The sequence below is a fragment of the Helicoverpa armigera genome, chromosome 17 (genome assembly GCF_030705265.1).
Source record: "Helicoverpa armigera isolate CAAS_96S chromosome 17, ASM3070526v1, whole genome shotgun sequence".
Classification (NCBI taxonomy): Eukaryota; Metazoa; Arthropoda; class Insecta; order Lepidoptera; family Noctuidae; genus Helicoverpa; species Helicoverpa armigera.
In genome coordinates, this window is record NC_087136.1 from 11004229 (window position 1) to 11021412 (window position 17184).

The window sequence follows — 17184 nt, forward strand, 5'->3', positions numbered from 1 at the left end:
TGTTATATTTAATTACTAACGACTGGGCGTTTCTTTAATAAAGCTGCAACTCAATCCGTGTCGTCATTTTTATTGGGGCAGTAAGAATGTCGACTTGAGTGACCTGTGACTAAGGAAATCCAAAATCAACACAGACAAAAGTCTCGTGCAAGCTCCTTCTTTACATACACAGCAACAAATGCCTAACTAATAAATAGGTAATGAGCATTATAGTCTGCATTCAGTTATCGTCGCAATGATAAAGAAGTAATACGAGTATATATACTTAACGGCCCATGAGTATTCATCTCAGTATGCCGCAGTCTCAGCACTGATCATGATTGTAATACTAGTGTTAATAGTGATCGCTTGCCTCAGTGTGTGGCTGGTCACCAAATGGAGGAGGGTGAAGAGGTACTGGCTCGAAAGGGGAGTTCCTCACCACCCTCCTCATCCTGTTTTGGGGAGCCTCACCTTTCTGCAGAGGGAAAATCCTGTAAGCAGCTTTTTAGTGTATTTTTTTAAACAATCTTTATTATAAACTAGCTTCTGCCCGCGACTTCGTACGCGGATCCTGTCCCTTATACCAGCGACTACGGGGTCAGCAAAATCAAAGATCTGAATCGTCTGATATTGAATTTTAAGGGCCCGTTAACTAACCGTGAAAACAACAGAATGCGCATAGCCATTAGAAACGTTCCATATATTTAATTTTTGTACTTCAACGGCAAAATCACAGCAGACTAAACAAAACGTGAACCGCAATAGACGTAACCATAGGGATAAAAGTAGTGATTCTAATTAATCGTCATTTAAGTTGAGTGTGGCAAAAATATTACACGTAATATTACGTAAAAAAACATTAAATGTTACTGAGATGACATAGTCGTGATGACTTAGTGGAAGTCGTGGTGGTTTAGTGGAACCAATCTCTCAACTATGAGCGTGCGTCTTTGATTCCAGGTCTGGCAAGTGCCTGCCAATGCAACTTTTCTATGTTCGTATGTACTTTCTACGTATATTTTTGATACCAATGACCGTTATTTGGAGGGGATGTTAAACTGTAGGTTCCGGCTATCATTGAACATTCTTGGCAGTCGTTGTGGGTAGTCAGAGGCCAGTAAGTCTGACCAGTTTTATCAAGGGGTGTTGGGTTGAGCGGTTAATTGGGTTGTGGAGGTCAGATAGGCAGTCGCTCCTTGTAAAACACTGGTACTCAGTTGCATCGTGACTGGAAGTCGACCCTAACATAATTGGGACAAAGGCTCTTGAGATAATAACGACAATAATAATGAGATATAAGCAACGCAGGACATCTGAGGCTGATGACGGGGAGTAGCGACCCCGGGCATATACATATACTGAGTTCTCCAGGGAGAGTATACTGTCCCATATCTCCGGCCGGTCGGATTGAACCAGGATGGGGGTAGGTCTCACGCCTCTGGCTTGGCTTGACCGTACAGAGTGGAGTCGCTAGAGCAGGGTTAAGTAGCCCTGCTCTGAGGATAGGTGCCTCGTGGTAAGTGACCCACAGAGAGCGCGTAATCTGCGTTTAAAATCCGCTGAGGTATCCTAAAGCGTGTTCAAAATTCAAGCGTGTTATATCTTCGTTATTATTTGTTTGTGAGAATGAGAAAAGAAAAAATACGTGTCCATTATTTTAGGGTTATCTAAAAGACGGACTAATTACTTTTTTTGATTCACCATACCACCTATTTCATAACATTCGATTCATTTCTATACATTTCGAGTGTAGTATTGCTCTTGAAGTTCCACATCAGGTGTTCCAGATCTTCGATGTTTATTCGTCAACAGAGAGTGCTTATCAGATTGAACCTCTTTTGCTAAAACGTCATATCTTTATATGCTATAGTCTAGCTGGGCTCCTGGGGTTCCACATCAGGTGTTTTACATCTTAAATTTTTTTAAGTTAACAGAGAGTGCTTATCAGATTGAACAACTTTTGTTAAAACGTCATACCTCTATATGCTATAGTCTAGCTGGGCCCCTGGAGTTCTACATCAGGTGTTTTAGATCTTCAATTTGTATAAGTCAATAGAAAGTGCTTATCAAATTGAACAACTTTTGCTAAAACGTCATACCTGTATATGGTACAGAGAAGCTGGGCTCTTGGGGTTCCACATCAGGTGTTCCAGATCTTCGAATTTAGTATCTCAGCTGAAAATGCTCATCACATGAAACAATTTTTGCCATGGCACCATTTTTGTATCTCTTATAGTTTTGTTGGTCTGTTGGTGTTCTGCATCAGGTCTTCAAGTTTCGGAGATAAATTATAGCCTATATGTTGACCCGGCTTAATACTGACACAACAAAGAAAAAATCATTGAAATCCGTTCAGTAGTTCGGAAGATTAGCGTGTACAAACAAACAGACATACAGACATACAGACATACAGACATACAGACATACAGACAAACAGACAGAATTTTTTTTTTGGATTTGTGCTCCATTACTGTTTCTAAACCCCACCCAATTATTATTTTTTTAATATATTCAATGTACAGACACAGGTTTTTTACAGATTTATTATATGTATAGATAATAGAAACTAATTTCCAGTCCTTTCAAAACATATGTGATTAAAACATAAAACCAATTAAATCAGACAGAATGTTTTCCTTAACACATGCCCTAATCACTAACGAGAGATATTATTCTAGCCGATCTTGATTATAATAAACTTGGGGTTGCTAAAAGGCACCCTACGTAGGCGATTAAGTATATCGAAAATTGAAACATAAAACTTTGTAATAATAGTGTCAAAAATAAATGTTAAACCAATAAAATTCGTCAGCATTTTCCAAGTTACGCCGGTTTATGAATTCTGAAAGTTTTCACCGCCATAATCATAAGCGAAATAAAAGATCCACAAACGAGTTTTTCTTCGAAAATTCCAAAAACTGAAGCAGTGAAAATAAAATTCAAATAACACCGCGGTACCCCGGGGTAAAACTACTATTTTTAGCAAAAACTTTCTGTTCTGTTATTTTTACAAAATATCTACGGCGCAGTATTTTCGTGATACTCCGTATAAAAACAAGTGAGTTTGTTCGCACGACCCGAACCTTACCGACTGAATATTTTGATATAAAACCAATTATTTTCGTTGTTTCTTTTAAAAATGAAACTAACGTAAACAACGTTGTTTGTTTGGAAAAACACTTCGGCAATATTAATGTACTTTCTGTTTTATCTGCGAATATTTCGTCACACAAAATATAGAAAGTCTACGAGTATTTTTACAAACGCGAGCTTAATTCAGAGTTGTATTCTAAATATAGCAAACCGTACATTCATTCTGTAATTTTTGCGTAAGAGAGTCACAAACAAACAAATATTCAAGCATTCTTACAAACTTTCGTAGTTGTTTAGGTGTCACATATAATGGCTTAAAGCTTATTTGATTTGTACTCCCTATAGGACACTGCAAACGTAATGTAAAGATTCACAAGTCCATAACTCAATTGCTCTTAATTTAACTTATCCAGGTATTTACACTGTATACAGGTCTATACATAATTATGTTTTATAAAGGTGCAGTAGTGAGTGTGGAATACTGATTAACCTGTCGGAATAGTAATCGACATCTTGACATACATTTTAAAACGTTAGTATCTATGTATATGGTCTTTTGCTCGTTTTATATTTGAATCACACTGTTGCATCGTGGTGTAGTACACTCCAAGTAACTTGGAATTTCGAAATCAATCCCTATATGCATACGTCGTTCGTCAACATCACGCTTTTGTTCCATAAATATTTTTTTCAGACAATCAATAGTAATATCCCACAATATTTAACTTTGCACACTTCCCCAGTCGCGATGGATGCGCAAACTATACAAGGACTTCGCGGCGCCCTACGTGGGCATCTGGCTGTTCTGGCGCCCGGCGCTGGTCATCAACAGCCCCGACATCGCCAAGAGAGTGCTCGTCAAAGACGCCGATGTCTTCAGGAACCGGTTCCTCAGCTCCGGCAAGACTGATCCCATTGGAGCACTAAATATCTTTACTGTTAATGTAAGTACGAGTGGAACACTAGTCTTACCAAGGGGTTGCCCAGGTAACTGGGTTGAGGAGCAGTCGCTCCTTGTAAAACAGTGGTACTCAGCTGCATGCAGTTAGACTGGAAGCCGACCTCAACATTATGTAGTTGAGGTACAGATTGTGCCAAATGACTTTGCCCTCAAGTGTTAAAGTAGTAGTGATTTGCCATTTTTGAATATCGTGCAGTCGAAGTAGGCAGTGACATTTGAAGAAAACTGTATCTCTAGAAAATTCTAAAAGAATGATTTGATTTGATTTAAATAAGGATCATTAGGTACATTGTTTCGCACGCAAAAAATGTGACATCGGCGATATATAATCAAAGGGGTCATCAGATCAGAATTATATTGCAATTAGAATTCCAAAAGCATGTTATCTTTTTATAGACAGCAAAAAACTCTTTGATAATTATGAAACTACGTACAATAGCATGCAGATGTTATTTTAGCACCAATTTTGAAATTAACGTTCTACATAAAACTATTCAAATATAAATTAAACTACGTCAGATTTAAATCTGATTATATAGATTCCAGAAGAAAACATTAATTATTTTATAGGTCATTTATTTTTTTCGATCTGAAAGGGGTAATTACGTAGAACAAATTCGAACAGAGATTATAATCTGCCTTATGTTATTTTTTTTTACAGGATCCACTATGGAGTTCCTTGAGGAGACGTCTGACATCAGTGTTCACGGCAGCCAAGTTGAGGAGCCTCAACGGCATCACGGTCAGCAAGGCCAAGAATCTCCTGAGCCGTATTGACATAGAAATCCAGAAATCTGAACCTATGGACCTAAGGGTGAATATTTTGTTACTAGTCTGAAAGTAACAGTAACATATCATTCCAAATAGAATGTTAACCACATAAATATTCTTTACAGAAAATATTCACTGATTATACAACAGACGTTATTGGGGAATCAGCGTTTGGTGTGACAAGCAACTCACTGGTTGATGGAGACAGCATTATGAGGAAGGTCACCAGGGAATTCGGGAGCTTCGACCTTCACAGAGGACTGTCCTGGTCTAGCATATTCTTCTTCCCTGAACTAGTTGATATATTCAGGTTAGTGGGATTATCCTTCTACTAATGAATAATACTCTTTCCCCCGCTAACTTTAGCAAAAAGCGCATGGCAAAATATTGTTCTTTCATTTCTCTTTTATCATAAACCCTTTATGTTCTTTCCAGATTTTCGTTTTTCCCTAAAGACACGGTAGAGGTACTGCGGAAAATATTCCGTAGTGTTATCGCTCAGAGGGGGGGCTATGAGAAGGAGGTCAAAGATGCCAGGGATCTGCTGGATGCTCTGCTGAAGATCAAGCAAGAGGCTGCTAAAGAAGATGAAGGTATTTTAAGCATAATTTAGTTATAGAGTATTAGTGTCTTTCATTACCTAAGTCATGAAATTCTCATTTTTAAAAGACTATTCTGATTCTTAAACCTACTGAACATGCTTCTAAATATTCATGTTCTTTGTAGAAATTACTGAGGACTTACTTCTGGCGCAAGCAGCTATCTTCCTTCTTGGAGGCTTTGAAACTTCAGGCGGGGCATTATCCTGGACTATCTATGAGCTCGCTTGGAACCCGCAGTGCCAGGTACTAGTATAATTAAGAACTCTTTCCTAAGGTTTAGCAACGCTTAGCACGGTCGGTCCGTGGATGGGTGACTATCTTTTCATTACGAGTTCCTTCTGGATTCCGAAGGTATGTTAAATTGATGGGACTCAGCTGACATCTGAACTTGTTTGACAGTCGTTACTGGTCAGTCAGATGCCAGGGGCTCTGACAACCAGTCTCAGCAAGGGATTATTAGTTTAGCTTAGAAGATGCTACAATCGAGTATATTCAGCATAGTTTTTATTATATTTTCAGGAAAAACTTTATCAAGAGGTTTTAGAGACAAAAAGAAAGATTGGAGGCCGCAACTTTGATTCAGCCATCGTGTCCGAAATTCCCTACCTCGACTGTGTCATAAAAGGTAAGATTGCAAATACCATTATTCTGTAAAAATAACTCTTTTGTAAAAAGTATGACAACTACCTGGAGACGTTGAAGTTGCTACAAGATATCTAGTAAAGTAAAATTCTGTTTCTATTTGGGCTCAGATCCGAGGGTTTTTTTTTTTACTTTTCCCTCGGTATGCCACTGAAATCGCTTACGAAGGATATAATAAACAAAGTCATTTATTTTGGATCTTCCATAAATGATGCTTGCACCGCATAACATATAGGTTTAGACAAGATAGTAGGTATGGATAAGACCATTCGTTGTCTTACAGAAACCCTAAGAATCTACCCTCCAATGGGCTGGCTGGACCGCATTTCATCCAAAGAGTATAAAATCGATGACAACCTGACGATCCCTGCTGGCACCACGGTCTACGTGAACGGGGTCGGCATGCAGATGGACCCTCAGTACTTCCCGGAGCCAGAGGTGTACAACCCTGATAGGTTCCTGCCAGATAATGAGAGGGATATCACCCCTTACTCGTACATGCCGTTTGGAGAAGGACCTAGAAATTGTATAGGTGAGTATCTATCTTGCTGTTAGACATATTATGGTATGCAGCAGGCATAATTAAAATCAGACGCAGCATGGCCGTCCAACGAGGTAATGCTGCCAGTCTACGCTCCGAGTCGTCAGCGATGGGGATGAATTTTTTGATGTTTCTACTTCTTTTAACAAATGTATAACTCCCCTTCGCTTTATATGTAGTAAGCAAATAGGAGACTATCTCTCAAAAGACTTTAATCTTCATTTATTGTATTCAAAGTAAGTATTCAAAAAGAAATCTTATCTCCAAGCAGTAAAGTGTCAATTCCTTTGTTTCCAGGAATCCGTTTCGCCTACCAGACCCTTCGCCTGGGTCTAGCTGAAATCATATTAAAATACGAAGTGAGAGTACTGCCTAACACTCCGAAACCAACTGAATGTCAAGTGGAGAAGAATGGATTACTCCTCATGCCCTCCGAAAAACTGTTCGTGGAGTTTGTGAAGAGAGATAATGAATTTGTATCGTGATTCTGTCATTTTAAAGAATAATGTAAATATTTTTGTATTGTTGTATCGATTTTTAAGATATAAAAAATAATTAAATAAGTACATAATATAGTTATTTTACTAAACGGGTTAAAGGTTCGAGAGGGGGAAGGGACACAAATTGTATTCAACTTTCGGAGCGATTATTTTCAAGAATATCAGTATTGTTCATATTTGATATTAGTAAACCTTTATTCCATTATCCACAAAGTCACAAATGTTATGTCAAAAAATTATATATGTTGGTAAATATTACTTTAAATAGCTATCACAATCAATACAAACCTCCATTGATTCACCTTTTTTTTAACCCTAAAACAAAGAACAGTTTCCCTATAAAAAAGGCCCATAAAAATATTTAACCTACATCTGAATATTTTTCGTTGGAATGCAAAAACGTTTCGCCCGGGACGTTCCGTTACACGTCAGATTACCAGTAAGAGGATTTTTTTACTAACGTCCCACTAAAGCTCGTGTCTTGGGATTTCAAAATTGTTTTCTTGAATTTATCCTACTTACCTACTGTTTTATTATTCACAGTGAAATATGAGCGCGTTTCTTATTGTTGGTGGGCGAATTTATTTGAGGGTTTATGTTTAGTTCTTGCGAATATCTTTAGGATTATGTTATAGACCCTTAAATCTTAGTCTAATCTTAAACCAATAAATGTTATACAAATTTTCAGGATTTTCACAGCTCTAAGTCAAAGCTTATTGCAAACTTGCTACATATTTTTATTCGTTTTATTGCAAACGATATTGTATATTAAATGTAATAAGCTAAGACCCAATAGAATTTCTGGATAATACGTATAATTGAACACTACTGAAACGCAAGAAAACTGTAAGTGCCAAAAAGAAAAAGGATATAAATCAATACATATTACAGACATAGAAACATGACCCAAAATCGAACAAAATCACCAAATCTCAACGTCCTTGACACTTTGCCTCTTAAATAATGCATCACAATATCCCGAAGTTAATTGGTCAAATTAAACCGGCAGAAGTTTGACTGCCCTCAAATTCTCTCAGGGAAGGTGGCAGGGACCAAGTGGGGAAGTAGTGATTGGCAATTAGTCAGTAATCCCTGGCAGTCTTCGGTGATTAGTCAGGCTTACCTCGTTAGCGGATCTTGGTCTACCTGCTTGAAAGGTTGCATGGTGAAATATTGTTTGGATTTTCTTGTTAGTTATTGTGAGATTATGATGTGCCTTAGGAAGCGTGTGAAGCGTATGTGTTTCTTATATAGTTTATATAAAAAAATAAGTTCTAATCACACATTACTTGGACATTACTTATATGGGGCTAATATCAAAATTTTACCCCTAGTAATAACTGATCTCTAAACAAGAGATAGTTTATAAAAATCCGCAGTAAGCCAATTGTCTACTAAAGATAAGCTGGATTATGGAAGTCGGTAGGTTCTATTTTTAGGAGTTTTTGAATATGCTGTTTTTTTAAAGCTTCTATTTGAATGTAACCTTTCCAAAATCTGTGTCCCAAACGATTTTTACTGGAATAGGCAGTCTTTTAATCAAACATAGTTCGTTTTCCCGCCCTACTGACACAATTTATTCAGTAAGTATATAATATAATAGATAATAATCCCAATGATACACGTTATTAAATAACCCGTTAGTTATCAATAACTACATAGAATATATAGGGTCCTGACTTTACGTTAATAGATTGTAAGGGGATGATTATCTAAGGGGGAGAACACACAAGGAAATGTGATAGGATGATGCGTAGACCTATGGGTAAAATATTTATTTTTGGAGTAACATTATGCACTGAATAACCAAAAAAAAAATATTTTTTATTGATGGTGTGTTATAGAGTGTCATGTAAAAGTATGTGATGCTGAGAAGATTATGACAATTCTTCTTACCAGCAAATCATAGACCTGTAGTTCTACCGCTTCAATCAACAAAACATCGAAGATTTGAGGTAGGTATTTTTCGTGATGTAACATTGTGTTACAAAGTCAGTAAGTGAACACTATTCTTAAGTCGTAAAACCGTGAGGGATCATAAAAAGAAGCTATCCCTTTATCTTAACGATTAAGCTATAATGGCTATGTTAGGCATGGGACACTAATAACCGTATTTTAACGTTATTTTTTCGATATTCTTATAGCGCTGTTGACATCACTAGTCCGATGAAAGTTTTTGTTTAGAATAGCGAGTAGGTATTTCTGCGTATTTCCTGTTTTACTAAAACTGAATTATCTATTGTTATGGTTTTGGAAGCTTAAATCGTTATTTTGTTTTTATTTTGTTTTGTTGTTATTTTAAGTTTAATGTAAAAAAAGTTGTAAGGCAACATGAGAATACAGAACTGCGACCACATCTGCCATTAAATGGTACCCGCGATTATCATCAACCACATATAAAAAAAAACACCCAATAAAATCTTCAACAACTGAACGGAAAAAATAACCCTTTGAAATAACGGCTATAAATAACGGTTATCGTAACGATCGCAGCACTATCGTTAATGAGAATTGGTGGCGACATCGATAGCCAGTAATGATATATAAACTGGTAGGGTGTTAATCTGTAGGGGTGGGAAATGTGGCGCTAGCAGATTGTCGATAACGCGACGGAGCCCTGAAAATGTTATTGAGGTTTTTTTTTATCAAAGGGTGTAGCGCTCAAGGACTTTTAATAGATTAAGCGTCTTATGCATGTCTTACATAAGGTATATTGTTCATAAGCACTGTTATTTACACGAAAGAATCACACTTTTAAACTAACAAAATATATAAAGATATCTAGCCTGTTATATTATCTAGAGGTAGAATGTTGTCGAGATATATGAAAAAAAATTACGACTTCATATTATTTTACAATCCAGTTTATTAGTAAAAAAAACTATATTAAAACTATAAAAAATAATCTTAAAAGTCAATATAAAGACAAACAAAATATTTACAATATCATTTAAAATTACTGAATTACGATACAAATTCGTTGTCCCTTTTCACAAATTCCACGGACAATTTTTCGGAGGGCATGAAGAACAATCCATTCTTCTCCACTTGACATTCGGTAGGTTTCGGAGTGTTAGGCAGCGCCCTCACTTCGTATTTCAGTAAGATTTCTGCTAGACCCAGGCGTAGAGTTTGGAAGGCGAAACGCATTCCTGCAAACAGAAGAATTCATGCTTTAAGGCTTGGAGATAAGATTTATTTTAGAGTACTTAATGTGAGTGGCATTGAAAGATAACATCTTATTTGCTTACTATAAAAAGAAGAGGGGTTTAAGGCTCAGTATTAGGGGGTGGGTATATAATGTTCTTTCCTAGGCAAAAAGTCTGAGTTTTGCTAGAAAAGCAAATACTGGTTATGCTTTCTTATTTTTTTAAACTATGACATTGAATTTTCCGGAACAATTTAATCAAGGGCACTTTTTCATTGAGCTATCATACCACTGCAGTCTGCAATATTGCTTTATGTCTAATGTATACCACACAATACTGTATAATAACTACAACTTACCTATACAGCTTCTAGGTCCTTCTCCAAACGGCATATACGAGTAAGGAGTGATATCCCTCTCATTATCTGGCAGGAACCTGTCAGGGTTGTACACCTCTGGCTCCGGGAAGTACTGAGGGTCCATCTGCATGCTGACCCCGTTCACGTAGACCGTGGTGCCAGCAGGGATCGTCAAGTTGTCATCGATTTTGTAGTCTTTGGAAGCTATGCGGTCCAGCCAACCCATTGGGGGGAAGATTCTTAGGGTTTCTGTAAAAAGAAGATAGGTATACTCTTAACTTGTATGTTATGTGATCTTGTATTGGAGATCCAGAATGGAGAAATATTATGGGTATACTAGCTTTCGTCAGTAGTTGTGTTATTCTGTTGATAAACTGTGTAATTTGGTTAGTTACCCGAATGGTGGAATTGGTAAAAATGTTCACCATCGGGATTGGAAATAAAACTTTTCATACATTATAGTGTATTACATAGCATTGTAGGTACTCACAAGTATGCTAATTGATAACATTAGATGTTAATATGGTAATGTTTCTTATATTGTTGCTATTTAAATAAACGTGATACAACAAGTACCTACTGTTAATAGTTTACTAACTAATGAACCAAGTAAACTGTGTAGCATACTTATAATATATTTACATAGAATAATAATGATTTGCGTTGTATAAATAAATATTAGGTAGAGAACTATAATTATCTCGGGAGCTCTGCAGCTGTCTTGTAATTTTTACTTTAATGTTTTAAATTTTCTGGTTCATTGCAAAAGTTTACGATAGATAATGTAGCTGCACTAAAAAAATGAAAATGTGTCGATAACATATGAAGATAATTGCGTTGCTAGGCAAAGAAACAATGCAATGACACAATGTTTTATCGTTACATAAGTATAAGAAACAAACGAACATATAGGTTCAGGAAAGCTTAGACTTAACGAACAAATTAGGCAAAACGAAATTCAATAGGTTATGTACGTTACTCGATTACTTTAGGTACGTAGGCACGTATTTTCATACTTTTCATAAAAGAGTTGTTTTTTTTCAGAATAATGTTATTTGCAATCTTACCTTTTAAGACACAGTCGAGGTAAGGAACTTCGGACAGAATGGCTGAATCAAAGTTGCGGTCTCCAATCCTTCTTTTTGTCTCCAAGACATCTTGATAAAGTTTTTCCTGGAAATCAAATCTGCTTTAGTCGTCATCATAGCCAAAATAAACGTCTTCTGATGGATAAAGGCCTTCCGCAAGCTGGGGAGATTTGCTCATACTGACAAGGGCATGTGTGTTGGTGAGCGCAAAGTAACATATTTTTAGCTTAGTTAATTTTTCAGCAGAGTGCACCACGGATAGGTAGCCGTTAGGTCAGGACGAAGTTTATTTGCCCCTGCTATTTTACATATACGTATGTTGGTATTTGGTGTAACCATTACCTGGTACTGTGGGTTCCAAGCGAGCTCATAGATAGTCCAGGTCAATGCTCCGCCTGAAGTGTCAAAGCCTCCAAGAAGGAAGATAGCTGCTTGCGCCAGAAGTAGGTCTTCGTTTATTTCTAGAAAGAACGTGAATACTCAGAAAAATGCTCAGTGGGTTCAGGGGTAACGATTGTCTTTTAAAAATAGAACAGCATGATTTTTGGATAATAACGATGACAAAACAAATGAAAGATACTGATATTCTATTGTCAAAATGCCTAAAATACCTTCATCTTCTTTAGCAGCTTCTTGTTTGATCTTCAGCAGAGCATCCAACAGGTCCCTGGCATCTTTGACCTCCTTCTCATAGCCCCCCCTCTGAGCGATAACACTACGGAATATTTTCCGCAGTACCTCCATCGTGTCTTTAGGGAAAAACGAAAATCTGGAAAGAACATAAAAGGTTTATGATAAAAGAGAAATGAAAAAACAATATTTTGCCTTGCGCTGTTTGCTAAAGTTGGCAGAGGAAAAACTTCGGAACGGATTTGATATTACAAATGTAACTTTATATCAGGAAAACCTTGTGAGGATACATTTTTTTTTAAGAAATTATTTTTTATAAACTTACTCGCTGATTCTCCATATGGAAAGAAGGCAAGAACTATACTTAGTACCTATACTCAGTTTAAAAGCTTTTAGCCATTTAAAATAATAAGAACCATTTAACTTGGAACACCTAACTCGTTACTGACAATCTTAATCATTTGAGTCGCTTAACACAATAAACAAACTTGTTTAGAAGGGTTAACCAACTAACCTGAAAATATCAACTAGTTCTGGAAAGAAGAATATGCTAGACCAGGACAGTCCTCTATGAAGGTCGAAGCTCCCGAATTCCCTGGTGACCTTCCTCATAATGCTGTCTCCATCAACCAGTGAGTTGCTTGTCACACCAAATGCTGATTCTCCAATAACGTCTGTTGTATAATCAGTGAAAATTTCCTGCAAAGAATATTTATGTTGTTAATATTCCATTTGCAACGACATTTTTTCTGGTTAAAATGGTCAGTTAATATTTTCATACTTGTTTGACTACTAGCTAGAGATGACAAAACAGTAAACACGCGAAGCAACTTTGTGAAAACTAAGCGCTTAACTAAAAGGAGCAATTTGCAGAAGTGATATATGTGCAAAAATATTTTAGTTATATGACTTTCAGGCTATTAACAGAATACTCACCCTCAGGTCTATAGGTTCAGATTTCTGGATTTCTATGTCAATACGGTTGAGAAGATTCCTGGTCTTGCTGACCGTGATGCCGTTGAGACTCCTCAACTTGGCAGCCGTGAACACTGATGTTAGACGTCTCCTCAAGGAGCTCCACAGTGGATCCTGCCAGAAAATAACATAGGGTTATCTATGTTACCCATTCCCAATGAGAAAAAGCAACTTAATTTACCTATAAAATTATTTATTGGTGCTTTTTGGAATCTATATCATTAGCTTTTTATCTGAAGTATTAATATGAAATAATTCTGTGTGAATAGTTTTTGTACAACTTTAATTTCAAAATTGTTGCTAAAATAATATTTGCATTGTTTCATAATTATCAAAAAGTTTTTTGCTGCGTATAAAGAGATAACACATTTTTGGTCCTAATTGCAATATAATTCTGATTTGATGACCCCTTTATCGCCGATGTCACATTTTTTGCATAAAGTAAATAATTATCCTTATTTTAATCTAACACACACAATTTCCAATCTAACCGCGAGCAACTGAGTACCAGAGTTTAACAAGGAACGACTGCCTGTCTGAACTCCTCAACCCGGGCAACTCCTTGGTAAGACTGGTGTTTTGCTCGTACTTACATTGACAGTAAAGACATTAAGTGCCCCAATGGGGTCAGTCTTGCCGGAGCTGAGGAACCGGTTCCTGAAGACATCAGCGTCTTTGACGAGCACTCTCTTGGCGATGTCGGGGCTGTTGATGACCAGCGCCGGGCGCCAGAACAGCCAGATGCCCACGTAGGGCGCCGCGAAGTCCTTGTATAGTTTGCGCATCCATAGGGACTGGGAAATAAAATAAAATATTGTCCGATGTTAATACCTATTCCATTGTCTAAAAAAATATGTGACTATGTAATAGATGACTAGTCTCCTGTATTTTTTGTTGCGAAATTTTTACGCACGCATAGGGATTGACTTCAGAGGATATTACTCTGGTTTCTATTAACAGTAGCCTACTTAGTCCTTAACTAAAACATAAAAATCTAATTACAGTGTAACGGACACGTAACAGAGTAATTCTAATATAAAATGCGCAGAAGACCATATAGATAGGTACTCACGTTTTAAAATGTATGTAAAGATGTAAATTACTATTCTAATACGTAAATCAGTACTGCATGCTCTTTATGGCATTTATTATAAAACGTAATTAATTATTTATGTATTTATGTATAAACCTAATGAGTCATTTTGAGATCGATCGACTTGTAGAGAAAAACCGACAATACATTACATCCTACTAATATTATTATGTTCTGGCATTAAATGCCTAATTTTACCGTGCACCAAAAGGATTCACACTTGTTCGCAGCTTTAAGCCATTGTAATATGTATGTTACCTATGTATGTAGAACCATAGATTATATGTATAATAGTTACTACGTAGAACTTACAAAATTACAAAGGAAGAATGCATGTGTGTATAAGAATGTCTGTTTGTGATAAATTTTAGGCTAAAATTCCTGAATGAATGGTTTGCTATATTATTTAGAATCCGACTTTGAATTAAGCTCGCGTTGTAAAAATACTCGTAGACTTTCTATATTTTGTGTGACGAAATATTCGCAGATAAAACAGAAAGTACATTAATATTGCCGATGTGTTGTTCCAAACAAACAACGCTGTTTACATTAGTTACATTTTTAAAAGAAACAACGAAAATAATTGGTTTTATATCAAAATATTCAGTCGGTAAGGTTCGGGTCGTGCGAACAAACTCACTTGTTTTTATACCGAGTATTACGAAAATACTGCGCCATAGATATTTTGTAAAAATAACAGAGCAGAAAGTTTTTGCTAAAAATAGTAGTTTTACCCTGGGGTATCGTAGTGTTATTTGAATTTTATTTTCACTGCTTCAGTTTTTGGAATTTTCGAAGAAAAACTCGTTTGTGGATCTTTTATTTTGCTTATGATCATTGCGGTGAAAACTTTCAGAATTCATAAAATGGGCGTAACTTTAGAAATGTTGTTAAATTTCATTTCGTTATTTATTTTTGTCACTGATATACATAGTTTTATTTTATATTTCTCGATAGACTCAATTGCCTAGATGATTCTGCTTTTTACTAACTTGCTTTTTTTGCCAACTTTGCAGGGTGCGCTTTCTTCATGAAAAACCGCGATGTTGGTATTGGAAATGAAAAGCCCTACAAGCAATATTTTGCCATTTTGTGTGATAAATTACATATTTTTAATTTATTTCTGATTTCATTATTTTATTTAATATGTATTAAAATGATTTAATTTATAGTTTTTACCCGATTTTCGTGAACAATGAAGTTTTGTTAATAATATTTTTTTGAAAAGCTACTTACAGGATTTTCCCTCTGCAGAAAGGTGAGGCTCCCCAAAACAGGATGAGGAGGCTGGTGAGGAACTCCCCTTTCGAGCCAGTACCTCTTAACCCTTCTCCATTTGGTGACCAGCCACACACTGAGGCAAGCCGTCACTGTTAACAGTAGAATGACAATCATGATCAGTACTGATACTGCGGTATACTGAGATGAATACTCATGGGCCGTTATGTATATATACTCGTATTATTCCTTTATCATTGCGCCGATAAACAAATGCAGACAAAAGTGCTGATTAGCTCTTATTAGTTATTTTTGAGAAACAGAAATTGGGATTTGTTGCTGTGTGTGTAAAGTAGGAGTTTGCACGCGACTTTGTCTGAGTGGATTTTGAATTTTATTATTGAAACGAGAAAGCTAATACCTAGCAGTTTTATTTTCTGCGCAACAATACCTATTTAATAGAATTATGTTAATTCAATTCGACGGCATAAAACAGACTGTAAAAGGAAAACCGACGAGTATCTTTGAAGTGTTAAATAGTTAATATAATAAGCATATTGTATCTTAAATCTAATTTCCGGATATTTGTTCCTCTTTCACCAAAAACTACTGGTTGGTTTTTGATGTGGTAGTAATTTGGTCGGTATATAAATCGAATAGGTATTTCATTTGAATAATTATGTTTATGAATAACATATTATACTTAGTATAAGCTTGACATATATATTTATGAAACAAGGTGAATATTTGTGTGAAAGTGACGATACTAGATATGTCGTTTCCTGAAAGCTGAGTTAAAGATCATATTTGTCTGGCTAATTTATTTCACATGTAGCTTTCCAGGTGACCTGTAAGCTTTTTGTACTGTACATTGTAATTTTTAAGAATCTTATCTATATCTATATACTAATATAGATGAAACATTTTTGATTACTTGTAAGGTACAAAGGCTCAGAAACTGCAGAACCGATTTGAAAAATTGTTTCACTGCTGGGAAGCTGTAGGGTCGCGGGGTAACAAAGGCTCAGTTTTCTCCGGGTACAGAAAGTTTCCATGGGACAAGGGTGAAACGGCAGAAAAAAGTTAGTGTTGTATTTATTTATTTCTGTGAGTAACACAGCATACCTTGCATTAGTTTGTTATATATGATTAACTTATTATCATCCACGTAGCGTTTTCTCGAGCCGTCATCCGGATGCAGTTGATTACCGATGTTTTACATGGAGCAACCAACCGAGTAGCCCGGGCAACCAGATGTCTTGTTTACCATCAGACGGGAGGTGCTAGTACGCGCATGGAAGGTCCTGATGCGATGCACGGGGTAAGTCTGTTGACTTACCCTGAGATGTTTCTCACTAGCCCGTGCAGAAGATGAGGCCCGAGCGAGGCCCACCAGCTAGCTAGTGTGAGCAAGAATTTAGATTTCCACGGCCCCGCACTCATATGCGAGGTGAGACACTGAGATGGTTGTAGCCGGTAACGAGACCTCCGCTTCTCCCCAGGCGAAAGTCCGTGAGGATTTTCCACCCTCAGAAAAAACGACTGTCAGACGTTCACGTCATTATTGTTTGGTCATAGGTT

The 17184-nt window shown here is 36.6% G+C and overlaps 2 protein-coding genes across 3 annotated transcripts; one reads left to right on the plus strand and one right to left on the minus strand.

Moving 5' to 3' along the window:
- Window positions 1–268: 268 nt before the first annotated feature.
- On the plus strand, window positions 269–7109 carry LOC110381047 (cytochrome P450 6k1). Of its 2 annotated transcripts, XM_064038915.1 has the most exons (9): window positions 270–475; window positions 3819–4019; window positions 4698–4850; window positions 4933–5117; window positions 5243–5400; window positions 5534–5652; window positions 5929–6034; window positions 6335–6583; window positions 6890–7109. In XM_064038915.1, exons 1-9 carry the CDS (start codon window positions 317–319, stop codon window positions 7075–7077), a joined length of 1518 nt encoding a protein of 505 aa, XP_063894985.1. In that variant the 5' UTR covers window positions 270–316; the 3' UTR covers window positions 7078–7109. The 2 variants fall into 2 exon arrangements, with proteins under 2 accessions (XP_063894986.1, XP_063894985.1); XM_064038916.1 differs by lacking the exon at window positions 3819–4019 and having other exon boundaries at window positions 269–475.
- A 2937-nt stretch (window positions 7110–10046) lies between these two features.
- LOC110381048 (cytochrome P450 6k1) lies at window positions 10047–15817 on the minus strand. The gene is made up of 9 exons (XM_021341235.3): window positions 15622–15817; window positions 13886–14086; window positions 13254–13406; window positions 12832–13016; window positions 12299–12456; window positions 12030–12148; window positions 11667–11772; window positions 10600–10848; window positions 10047–10244 (listed from the first exon to the last, which is right to left on the minus strand). Exons 1-9 carry the CDS (start codon window positions 15778–15780, stop codon window positions 10057–10059), a joined length of 1518 nt encoding a protein of 505 aa, XP_021196910.3. The 5' UTR covers window positions 15781–15817; the 3' UTR covers window positions 10047–10056.
- Between the last annotated feature and the right edge of the window lie 1367 nt (window positions 15818–17184).